General features: G+C 58.6%; 1 protein-coding gene across 1 annotated transcript in view; it reads left to right on the top strand.

Annotated features, from left to right (window-relative positions):
• The window catches only part of KDM6B (lysine demethylase 6B), a 23,858-nt gene extending 11,458 nt beyond the window's left edge, over nucleotides 1–12,400 (top strand). The window contains 14 exon segments of the mRNA XM_025194334.1: nucleotides 4–431; nucleotides 434–818; nucleotides 2,877–3,003; nucleotides 3,173–3,278; nucleotides 3,495–3,700; nucleotides 3,975–4,038; nucleotides 4,210–4,279; nucleotides 4,440–4,588; nucleotides 4,848–4,962; nucleotides 5,697–5,884; nucleotides 6,072–6,213; nucleotides 6,712–6,838; nucleotides 9,942–10,112; nucleotides 11,998–12,400. Of these exon segments, the coding sequence (XP_025050119.1) occupies nucleotides 4–431; nucleotides 434–818; nucleotides 2,877–3,003; nucleotides 3,173–3,278; nucleotides 3,495–3,700; nucleotides 3,975–4,038; nucleotides 4,210–4,279; nucleotides 4,440–4,588; nucleotides 4,848–4,962; nucleotides 5,697–5,884; nucleotides 6,072–6,213; nucleotides 6,712–6,838; nucleotides 9,942–10,112; nucleotides 11,998–12,021 (2,302 nt within the window). The 3' untranslated portion in view covers nucleotides 12,022–12,400.
• Nucleotides 12,401–12,406: the final 6 nt, after the last annotated feature.

Genomic DNA, 12,406 nt, shown 5'->3' with positions numbered 1-12,406 from the left:
CAGGGACCGGCCCCCGCCCCCTGCCTTCCTGCCCAGCCCGCCCCCCCTGGCCAGACCAAAGCCGCCGGCGTCCCCCTTTGAATACACCAAGGACAAGCCGGCGCCCCCGCAGCTCTACCCGTTCGGCAAGGCTGAGGAGCGCCGGCCTGCCCCCGCCCCACGCGGGCTCCTCAAGTCCCTGGCTGGTGCGCTGGAGGTCCAGAAGCATTTGTATGGCGCCAAGGCCCCCCCAGCCCCCAACCCCGGTGCTAACACGACCGCCCCGGTCGGTGCCATCCAGGTCTCATCATCTCAATACTCTACCTCAACACCAGCCTGGGCTGGAGGTGCCCAGGAGAAGGAGAAGGAAGGCTCAGCGGAGCCACGGCCGCCCCGCACAGAGTCAGAGGTGCTGGAAGAGATTAGCCGGGCCTGTGAGACACTGGTGGAACCGACCCCAAGGGCAAGAGCCGCCGGGTCCTAGCCAACCTCGACTTGCAGAGCAGTGAGATCCACGCCCGGGATGGTGCTGCCAAGACCGAGATGGGCAAGGCCTCCAAGATGTCAACATTGCCCTCCACCGCACCCACACCCCAGCCCCTGCCGCGCCCAGCCCGCAGGGAGGATGTTGGGGGTGGCCCGGCTGTGATGAGCTCTGCTGACCTTCTCAAGCTGCGCTCAGTCACCGAGGGGCCCCCTAAGGAGCTGAAAATCCGGCTCATCAAGGTGGAGAGTGGGGACAAGGAGACCTTCATCGCCTCGGAAGTGGCAGAGCGGCGCGTGCCCCTGGGCCAGCTCACCATCAACCACAGCGCTGCCGAGGTCGTCCGGGCTAGCAAGTGAGTACAAGGACCTAGATGCTTGGGGCAGGGGGGATGGGGTACATATGATCCTGGCTGGACCCTTCCAAAGCTCAGAGTGAGGCCAGACTCGTCTTAACTCTAAAGGTTTGCAGTTGACTTTGAGGCTCATTGTCCCAAGACATCGAGAGCCCCCAAGCCGGGCCCGGGTAACACCGGGGGGGCCAAGAGCTGGCAACATCCCGGTGTCGGGGTTAAATGCCCTCGGGAGATCTCCCCTGGCTGCAGAGAGACACTCCCCCCTTCCAGGTCCTTGCTGATTTGAGCGTGGGATATATTTCCTTCCTGACCCTCATCAGTCTGAGCCTGAACCAGCCACACGCTCCTGCTCCAAATGGGGCCACGTTCATAGGTGCTGTGTATGGCATGTATGGGATGCTTGAGATAGAGGCGTGGCCGCCCTTGGGATTGACAGATGCTTGGGAACCAATAGCCTAAAGCAGGTTCTGATTGGGTTTGAGGAGAGCATCCTTGGAATTACGGCACTGGGGTGACCAAATAGGTGCCTGGCAGGAGTGTGGGGGTCTCCATTGTTCAACAAGGGGTTGCATGGGCCTGGGGTGGGGGTGATCCAGGAGCAACTATGCATACAGCGTGATATAAGCCCCTTAGTTCTCTTGGAGAGTGAGAGAAGAATTCTGCCACCCATGTCGCCAGCCAAGATTTTGCTGCTTTTTTTACGGACGGCACAAACTTTTTACTGACTGCACAGTTTTTTTTCCCTGACGTGTCTTGATGGACAGAGGTTTTGAGTCACGTGAACATGACTATTCCGTCAGGCTTGGCTGCAGTTAGAAGTGCCGGATTTAAACGTAGGACAACCACAGTACAAAAGAAACCCAAAACAACATAGTTTGGTCGTTAAAAAGTTGCCGTTAAAAAAAATAACGTTTTTGGGTTGGCAGCTCTGTTTGATGTCAGCAGTGGTTTTATACTGTCCTGCCCTCACCCCACTGGGGTGCCTTCTTCACCTCCACATCCTGATGCCCTCTGCCAGCCTTACTTTATCCCCTCCAGTCCTGATAAAGACCCCCCCCAAAGAGACCTACCTACAACGCAGACTAAATTGGGCTCATTGAGTCTGGAGCAGACAAGACCGAAGCGAGATTTGATAGCAGCCGTCACCTCCCTGAAGGGTGGCTCCAAAGAGCATGGTGCTGGACTTTTCTTCGATGACAGAACAAGCAGCAATGAGCTCAGGCTGCAGCAAGAGAAGTTGAGGTTGGATATTAGGAAGATTTTTCTCCCAAGCAGGGTAGTAAAGCACTGGAGGGTGGTAAAGCTTTTACAGAAGCTTCAAATATATGTGTATTTTTTACAGACAGGCATTTTTAGCCTGTTTGGTTTGGGGTTTTGGGGGGGTTTTTTGTTTTGTTTTTTTTACTGACAATCCATATATTCATGGATGGTTGGCAGCCCTGCCTGGTGCCCGGAGCCACTGGAGGCTGGTGAGGACCTGGCAGCAGGGAATGGAGTGGTTCTCTTCACTCTGCTCTGCTCTGCTCTGCTATGAGAGGAGACGAAAGGAGCCGGGGACTTTTGCCACTCTCCAGGGCTTGGGGCTAGGTTGTGCTGATGTTGGCAGTGAAACCCAGAGACTTTTGCTCCTGTTTGGGGGTTCCCCCCCCGCATTGAATTGGGGGTCAGGGGGGAGTTTTACCCCTGGCTCGCATCAGTCTGGATGTGGGGGGTAGCGAGAGAAAAAGCCTGTGCTTGGGACCTCCTGAGTGCCTTTAACTGTCCCCTGAAGTGGCAGGATTTGGCCAGTCCCATTCCTTGGGGTAGGTTTGGGGGCTCTTGGGGTAACGGGATGTGTTGGGGTTGTTTTGAATGGGGGCTGATCCTGATCTCACTGCTTTGTAACCGTGGGACAGGCTGTGGTACGTCCATGGCTCCCTCCATCACTGTGCAGGGCCCTCGGGGTCTTGGCTTCACCTGAGATGCCCCCCACTTTGTTCCTATAAATTGTAGGGACCCCCTCCAGGTCCCAGCCCTGGGAGTTTCTGCCCCCAGCCTGACAGTGCTGCCCCCTCCCAGGCACGCCAAGGTGAAGGGCAAGTTCAAGGAGTCATACCTGTCGCCCGCCCAGTCTGTCAAGCCCCACATCAACTCGGAGGAGAAGCTGCCGCGGGACAAGCTCAACCCCCCAACACCCAGCATCTACGTGAGTGACTGGGAGGGGAAGGGGGGGGCATGGCCTGGTGAAGGCCCATGGGCAGTGGGGCTGGGCCGGGGAAGGGAAAAAGGAGGCACAGCCCAGGAACAAGGGGCCAGCGTGCTGGGGGCAGCCTCCGGGGGCCTGTTCTTACCCTCATCCTGCCTTTCCCCCCCAGCTGGAGAGCAAGCGGGATGCCTTCTCACCCGTCCTGCTTCAGTTCTGCACTGACCCCAAGAACCCCATCACTGTCATCCGGGGGCTGGCTGGCTCCCTACGCCTCAGTGAGTGTCTGGCGGGGGGGGGTCATGGGATGGCGTCCCCCCATGGCAGTCCCTATGGGGACTGAGGTTGGTGTAGGGGGACCTGGGGGCTGTGGGGTTGGCAGAGACCCTTGGTATGGGGGGCACCCCTACTCTGTGTATGGAGGGGGGCTATGGAGCTGGGGTCATGTGGTACTACCCCCTCACACCGCTGCCTCCACCCATCCCCACCCCCAGACCTGGGCCTGTTCAGCACAAAGACGCTGGTGGAGGCGAGTGGGGAGCATGCGGTAGAAGTGCGCACCCAGGTGCAGCAGCCCTCAGATGAGAACTGGGACCTCTCGGGCACCCGCCAGGTCTGGCCCTGTGAGAGCAGCCGCTCCCACACTACCATCGCCAAATATGCCCAGTACCAGGCCTCTTCCTTCCAGGAGTCCCTGCAGGTCAGTGCCAGGCCAGGTTGGGACTCCCCCTGCAGGGCGAGGGGATCTCTGAGGGGGTGGGATACAGGGTCCCTGTGGGGGGTGGAAGGCTATGGGGGCATGGCCGCTGGATGGGGGGAGGTGGATGGGGTCTTTATGGGGTGGGAGACCCATGGGGTCCCTTTGGGGGTCAGATGACATTCCTCCCCTGGTGGGTGTGTTGGGTGGGGGGGTCTGATAGGGTCCCCGAGTGGGCATGTGGGGTCCAGGGGTCTGACATGCTGTCCTGGGCCAGGAGGAGAAGGACAGCGATGAGGAGGAGACAGAGGAGCCTGACAGCACCACAGAGACACCCCCCAGGTAGGGGGAGAGGGGATGGGGAAGCATCCCCTGGGATGGAGGGGGAACCTCAAGCATGGATGAGGGCTGGGAATGGGCAGGTATCATAACCCCCCCCTCCAAGGGGGGAGAATTGGGAGAAGGGCATGGGGCAAGGGTGGGGCTCTGGGGGCCCCCCCGTGCCCCCCCCCGCAACCCGGGCCAGAAATCCCATCAGATCATCAAGTTCGGGACCAACATTGACCTCTCCGATGCCAAGCGGTGAGTGGAGGGTGGCAGAGATCAAGCCCAGGGGGAGGGGGTTAGTGGCCAAACCTCAAGGTAAGGGGCAGCTCTCATTTTCCTGCTCCCCACCTCACTGTGGTGGGGGGAACTGGGGGTCACTGTGACCCCTGCACCCCATCTCCGGCACCCCCTGCAGGTGGAAGCCACAGCTGCAGGAGCTGCTGAAGCTGCCGGCCTTCATGCGCGTGTCATCGACGGGGAATATGCTGAGCCACGTGGGCCATACCATCCTTGGCATGAACACAGTGCAGCTATACATGAAGGTACCTGGCAGCCGTACCCCAGGTGAGCAAGTGCCCATCTGTGCCCTTAATTGCTCCAGCATCTAATCAGGGGCTGTCATTTGTGGCCAGCAGGGGGACTCTTGGAGGGGGCAGGGTAATGCAAGACAAGTGCAGCAACTGAGGCATGTGTCTGGGGTGGGGGAGGAGGGAGTGCAGTGGCTCAGAGCTCCAGCAGCAGGAGGGGTAGATGAGGAGGGAGACCAGGATGGGTAAAGGAGCAGGTCTGGCTGCCCCTAATCCCCATCCCCTGACCCCCACAGGCCACCAGGAGAACAACAACTTCTGCTCCGTGAACATCAATATTGGGCCGGGCGACTGTGAGTGGTTCGCAGTGCACGAGCACTATTGGCAGACCATCAGCGCCTTCTGCGACCGGTGAGGCTGGGCCTGCAGGCACTGGCCCCATCTGTGCTTCCCCGTGTCTGTACCCTGCTTACCCACCCTTGCCTTGCTTTTGCCTACTGCAGGCACAGGGCCCCAGCCATGCCCCCCCACCCGTACCCCACTGTACCCCCATACCACCTGGACCAGCCCTCTCCCCACCTGTACACCCCAACCACCCGGACCAGTCCTCTCCTTGCCTCTGGTTCCCACAAGCATGTAGCACCAGCCACCCTTCTACTGCCCATACCCCATTGACCCACCCATTCTCCACTGACCTGCCCTCTTCTTGCCTCCACCTCCTGCAGGCACAGAGCAGCAGCCATGTCACCCCACCCCACGCCACCTGTACCTTACTGACCTGCCCTCACTTTGCCTCTGCCTTCTGCAGGCACATGGCACCAGCCATGCCACCCCCTCCACACCACCCATACCCTGTTGATCTGCCCACTTCTTGCCTCTGCCTGTCACAGGCACCAGCCATGTTCCCCCACCACTACCCCATACCCTGCTGACCTGCCCTCTCCTTGCCTCCACCTCCTGCAGGCACCAGCCATGTCCCCCCAACACCACCCATACCTCAGCCACGTCCCTCCCGCCACTGCCCTTACTTAACTAACTTGCCTTCTCCTTGTCTCTGCCTCCCGCAGACACAGGGCATCAGCCTTGTCCCCCCCCACCACCCATACCCCGCTGACCTGATCTTTCCTTGCCTTCACCTCCTGCAGGCACAGTGTGGACTACCTGACAGGTTCGTGGTGGCCCATCCTGGAGGACCTGTACCAGGCCAATATCCCTGTCTACCGTTTCGTGCAGCGGCCCGGTGACCTGGTGTGGATCAATGCCGGCACTGTGCACTGGGTGCAGGCCACTGGTTGGTGCAACAACATTGCCTGGAACGTCGGGCCCCTCACAGGTGAGGCTGGGGTCATGGAGCAGGGGAGGGGCCTGGGGCACCCAGACACCCTCAGAGGTCAGGCTGGGATTGTGGGACACTTGTGACAGCAGCGAGTCACTCCAGCCCTCCGGGTGCCCCAATCTGTGTGGGGCTGGCCTGCAGGAATTTTACCCCATGCCCTGCCTCTTCCCCCCCGCCCCTCCAGCCTACCAATACCAGCTGGCGCTGGAGCGCTATGAGTGGAACGAAGTGAAGAACGTCAAGTCCATTGTGCCCATGATCCACGTCTCATGGAATGTTGCCCGCACCGTCAAGATCAGTGACCCCGACCTCTATCGGATGATCAAGTGCGTGCTGGGCCTCCCGCCCCAGCAAAGGGAGTTGGGGGGCAAGTAGAGATGTATGGGATTGGGAGGGAGCTGTGGAGGTGTAGGGGAGCAGGGGGCCCTGGGTGGGTGCAGGGCAGAGGTCTGGGGAGGGGCCATGGGGGCTGCAGGGGATCTAGGCTGCGAGTGGTGCTCACGAGTCCCCCACCCCATAACTACCCCTTATCCAGTTCCCTAATAACTCCCCATCCATGCCCTATCTACCCCATCATCTACCTCCCTAACTACCCACATCCGTCCCCCAAGTACCATCCACCCCCCTAAGTACACCCTATCCACCCCTTAACTACCTCCATCTGCCCCCCCATATTACACCCCTAACTACCCCAATCACCCACCCTTTAACTGTCCCCCTATATACCTCCTAACTACCCCTGTTGCCAAGGGGAGGGGAATGGGGTGCCTAGCTGGTCCTGTTCCCCCTGCTCATGCCCCTATGTTCATTCCTCGCCTCCCCAGGTACTGTCTCATGCAGTCAATCAAGCACTGCCAGGTGCAGCGCGAAGGGCTACTGCGGGCAGGCAAGAAGATCGCCTACCAGGGCCGTGTGAAGGATGAGCCAGCCTACTACTGCAACGAGTGTGACGTGAGTTCCGCCCCAGGGCCAGGGGCAAGGCCCCGTGGCCCAGCTCACCATGGGAGGGAGACAGGGGAGGGGCTTTCCCTCAGCCCTGGTGTCCTGGGGGCTGCTATGCTACACCAGTGGGGCAGAAAGCCGTCCCCTCGATGGCTCTGCCCCTTCCGAATCCAGTTTCTGTAGCCCTGTCCGTGGAGGCGACCACGTAGCCTGTCCTCCGCTGGCTGCGGCGACCCCTCCTGCGCCTCTTTCCGTGCTTTGGCCCTGCACGGCCCCCCTGGGCGGCCGCGTCCCCTTTTCGCCCCCCTCTTTTTCCCCTCCACCCTCCGTGGCCCTGTCCACTGTGGCGTGTAGGGCTTGTTTGACATGTGAAACGCTTCCTTGTCCCCCCTCCAGCTGGGGGCCGCGGCCGCCTTCTGGGCCGGCGATAAGGAGAGGGGTCGTAAGGGGCTAAAAGCCACAAACTGTAAGTATTCAGCGGCTCCGAGGCCATGTCAGGGCAGGAGACGTGTAAGAGTTCTCTCGAAGGCCACGTCAAAGCCAGAGATGCATGAGAAAAGGCCACGTCAGGGCAGGAGACACTTGGGTGCTCTCTTGAAGGCCGCATCAGAGCCAGATACACGAGAGAGGCCACGTCGGGGCAGGAGCCCCATGGGTGTTCTCTCGAAGGCCATGCCAGGGCAGGAGACAGGTGGATGGTCTCTTGAAGGCCACGCCAGAGCCAGAGATGCATGGGAAAAGGCCACATCAGGGCAGGAGACACGTGGGTGCTCTCTCAAAGGCACATCAAGGCAGGAGATATGCGGGAGTCCTCTCAAGACCATGCCAGAGCCAGAGATACACTGGGAAAGGCCACGTCAGGGCAGGAGATGCACGGGAGTTCTCTCAAATGCCACCCTGGGGCCAGAAATGCAGAGAAGGGCCACATTGAGGCAGGAGATGCGCAGTGTTCTCTCAAAGGCCACGAAGGCAAGAGATACATGGGGAAAGGCCACATCAGGGAAGGAAACGCACAGGAGTTCTCGCAAAAGGCCACGCTAGAGCCAGAGATACAGGAGACACGTGGGCGCTCTCTCTCAAAGGCCACGTTGGGGCAGAAGATGCATGGGTGCTCAAAGGCCACACCACGGCTGGAGACACATGAGAGAGGCCATGCCAGGGCTGGAGACACGTGGGAATTTTCTCGAAGGCCACGAAGGCAAGAGATACACGGGGAAAGGCCACGTGAGGCCAGACGATGCACAGGTGTTCTCTAGACCACACCACTGGAGACGCACTGTCTAGCCACATGGCGGCAGGACAAGTTGGTCCCCCTGCCGAGGCAGCACGTAGTTGGGCACTTCTGCCAGCCACATCAGGGTGGAAGACACTGGAGCATCCCCTCCAGGGCCAGCCAGGGGCACTGTGCCCCATAGCAGCACACACACGGGCGTCAATTTCCAGAGCAGAAGAGGCATGGGCCAGGCCATGACATAGCTGTTAACCAGCCTGGCATGGGGCCAAGCAGAAGACACACATGCCTTCTCATGGCCCACACCAGCACAGAAGACTCGTGAGCATTCTTATGCTAACCACATGTGGGCATCCCCTCTCCAGCTGCATTGGGGCAGAAGACAAGGGCCATGCTGTGGTCATATGCAGGAAGTTATCCGCTCTGGGCCACACTGGGGTGGAAGACGCGTGGGCCTCAACTCCTAGGTAGAAGACGTGCATTCTCCATTTGGCATCATGGCAGTACACACGTGGGCGTCCTTCTCCCCAGCCATGCCAGGGCAGATGGTGGGCAGGTGGTCTCCTCCAGGCAACACATGGAGGGGCACGCACCAGCCGTGTGACACGTAGACATCCTCTTTTGGGTAATGTCAGGGCAGGAGTCACATGGGCATCGTCCTGTGACTTGAAGCTAGGCAGGAGATGGGCAGAGGAGCCCCAGGCTATATCTGAGCAGAAGAAACATGCGTGTTGTTCATTCTGCACTGGGGCAGAACATGCACAGGCGTCCTCTCCGGCCACGTCTGAGAAGACTACATGCATGTGTTCTCTATTGTGCACCATGGTAGAACACGTGTGGGCATCCTCTCTGGCCACGTTTGAGAAGGACACACGTGTGTTCTCCATCATGTCCCATAGCAGAATGTGTGTGGGCGTCCTCTCTGGCCACGCCCAAGCAGAAGACACATGAGCATCTTCCTGCAGGCCACGCTGTGGTCATAAGTGAGCAGGTCACATTGGGATGGAAGGGACATTTAGGCCAGGCCTGGGCAGAAGACACCTGCATGTTCTCTGTTCTATACCATGATGATACGCATGTGGGTGCCCTCTTCACAACCATCCCAGGGAAGATGATGGGCCAGGGGGGTGGTCCTCCTACCATGCAACCACGTATTGCATGGGCAATACGTGGTTGAGCATCTACAGATCAGCTCCAAGCAGAAGACATGAAGATGTCCTCTTCTGAGCCATGGCTGGGCAGAAAGTGGACTGATCTCTGGGCCCTGCTGAGGGCAGTATACGGCTGGGCGCCTGTGCCCCGAGGCCACAGCAGATGTGTGGGCCAAGCCCAGGCGGGACGTGGGTGGCATCCACCCCAGCCCACGTGATGGGCCATGAAGATGTGATGTTAGTGGCTTGGTGAAACAGGCCATGGGTGGATTCGTGGACCCTGGCAACCAGGGCTTTTGGAGGCAGCTGATGGGGCAGGTGCATGTGGGAACACCACTGATGAGACATGGACACAGCCCAGATGCCTGGGTTCTTCCCTGCTCTGTGAGGGGAGGAGGGGGTGCTGTACCATGATGCTTGTGATTACCGCATGGGACCCAGGCCCAGAAAAAAGACTGGGCATGGGAGTGGGCAGGGCTGGGAGCCCAGACGCCTGGGTTTCCTCCAGCTCTGGGAGGAGAGTGAGGCCTGGTAGATTGCAGCAGGATGAGCTCGGACACCTGAGGTCTGTCCCAGCTGTGGGAGGGGAATGGGATCTAGGGGGTTGGAGCAGGGAGAGCCCTGGACACCTGGGTTCTCTTCCTGCTTGGAGGTGGGGGGGAGAGAGGGGAATAAGAGAAGGGGGAGCCCAGTCACCTGGATCAGGCTGACATGTCCCCCTCCTCCGCAGGTGGAGGTGTTCAACATCCTGCTGGTGACAAGTGAGGCTGGGAGCCGCAACACGTACCTGGTGCACTGCGAGGCCTGCGCCCGGCGCCGCAGCGCCTCCCTCCATGGCGTCGTGGTACTAGAGCAGTACAAGACTGAGGAGCTCATGCACATCTATGATAGCTTCACCCTGGTGCGTGCAGGCGGTAGGATGCTGCTTGAGGGGAGTGGGGCTGGGAGCCTGGACGTCTGGATTCTCTCAGGACGAGTTGGAGCGAGGGGGAAGGGAGGCTGGGAGGCCTGTTGCCCCCTCCATTTTTTTTTTTTTTTTTTTTTTTTTTTGACCAAACTTTTTTTACTGATGTTTGGGGGGTTTTTTGTTGGGTTTTTTTTTCTTTACTGATATATTTTTTACTGATGTGTTTTTTCTATTGACATGTGTTTGACACAATGAATGTTGCCCAGGCCCCGGGCATCCATAACACAGGGTGGGTTTGCATAGAAATTATAGAGAAGTGGGGCTGGGAGGGACCTCCCAGAGGTCACTTCTAGTCCAACCCCTGCTCGAGGCAGGATGAGCCCTGTCCAAACTGTCCTAGACAATCCAGAATCTAAACTCTACATCAGACGACCATCAAGCCAGACACAACGTAGGACATCACGCCCGAACCTGCCACGGGGGACTGCAGCTGTCAACGTCCTACTGCTATGAATAAGACGCTCAAGAGATCCCAGGTAGAGGCTGTGCCCCCTGCTATAGAGGAAGGCAGTACCCAACCCCTAGTCTGTACCAATGTGACCATGGGGGGAAATTCCTTCCTGACCTCAAATATGATGCTGCTCTGTCCCTGAGCAGAGGACCAAGCCCCGCCAACGAAGACCCTCAGGCTTTGCTCCTAGCCAGAAAATCGGCACAGCCCAGTTGATGCCAGCAGCCTGGGCTGCAACCAACACCCGATGCCTCTCAGGGATGCTTAAAAACATGGAGCAGAAAGGAGGGGCGGGGGCAACCCTCAAAGCCCAGACAACTGGAAAGCCCCCGTAGCCAAACGGAGGCTTTGCTACGCCTAAATCACACCCAACCAGTGGCTGTTCAACATCTTCTTGAAACCCTCCAGTGATGGAGAATCTACAACTTCCCTAGGCCTAACCTATGCCTAGATGACCTTGAACCAGTGCCTATCTTACCTCTCCTTGAATCCCTTCAGCAATGGAGAGCCCACAGCTCTCCTAGGCCTAGCTACACCTAGATGACACCTGCCCAGGGTTCATTCAACCTCTCTTTGAACTCCTCCAGTGATGGAGAGTCCCCAACTCCCCTGAGCATCTATCTTGCTGCCCCCTGCTCTGACAGCGAAGAAAGGTTTCCAGATCTCCACCTTAAATTTACTCTGCTGCTCCTTGAAGCCATTGCTTTGCCACCTTCTTTTCTTCTCTAGGGCAGCCCTTCCCCTAGGGGCAGCCTGATGTCATGGTCCCTCTTGAGCACCTTTTCTGTGAGCTGAGCATGCTCGGCTTCCACAGGGGTTTTTAACAACTGTTAATACAAAAAATTTTTTTTTTTAAATCAGTAAAAAGTTTGATGTGTCAGTAAAAAAAAAAAATTGGGGGGGGATGGCTGCAGCAGTGGTTTCGTCTTGTGTTGCTGCTGGGGCTGCCCTAGCACCCTACTGTCCCCCACCATGGTGCAGACCCCCCCACCCCCATCCTCTGCCTCTCCCCACACTCCCCCAGCCCTGCCATTACATCCACTTTGCAAGGAGGTATGGCGGTACCAGGAATTCATGGACAGTTCATAGCATGGCTTCTGCTCCATCTCCAGGTGCTTCTCTGCCCCCTCTCAGGGCTGCTGCTTTCTGTGGACAGATCTGATTTTTGTTTTTTACAGACAAGGGCAATTTCGGGTGGCTTTACTGATTGTCGGAGTTGGCAGCCCAGCCTGGCTGCCTGGGTTCCCTCCATGCTGTAGGGTCCACTTCCACTTCCTGCCTGGAAAGAAGACCTGGGGTGGGGGCTGGGCCTTGCCAGATCTCCTGGGTCACATTAACCTTTTGCCTCCCCCTTCCCTCCCCCCACAGGCTGGATCGTCCAGCTCCAGATGAGCCATACCCTGCCCAGGGGCTCTGGGCAGATGGAATCAGCCTCCGCAGCAGCTGCCACCCCCTGCTGGAGGGGCCTGGCGCCGCCCCCCGGCCCGGCGGCCAATCGCCAACCGCCACGTGTTTACACCGGGACCTGCTCCGGCCAATCCATGACAGGCAGGGTGGAGCCAGAGGATGCAGCCACTCGCCATGGGCCAGGCAGGCAGGGGGCCGGGCCCCATGCCCCCAAGGAGCCAATCAGCTGACGGCCTGGGACTACGGCCCCACCTCCTCAACACTGTTAATTTATTCATGACATTTGGGGGGTGGGGGTGGGGCTTTTTTAATATTCAGATATTTTTTTCAGGTGGAGGGATTTTAAAGGAAAAAACCCCACAAAAATGAA

Source organism: Alligator sinensis, unplaced genomic scaffold, assembly GCF_000455745.1.
Source record: "Alligator sinensis unplaced genomic scaffold, ASM45574v1 scaffold1745_1, whole genome shotgun sequence".
In the NCBI taxonomy this organism is placed as follows: domain Eukaryota; kingdom Metazoa; phylum Chordata; order Crocodylia; family Alligatoridae; genus Alligator; species Alligator sinensis.
Note: the sequence above shows the minus strand (reverse complement) of the source record. Positions and strands in the feature narration are given on the sequence as shown.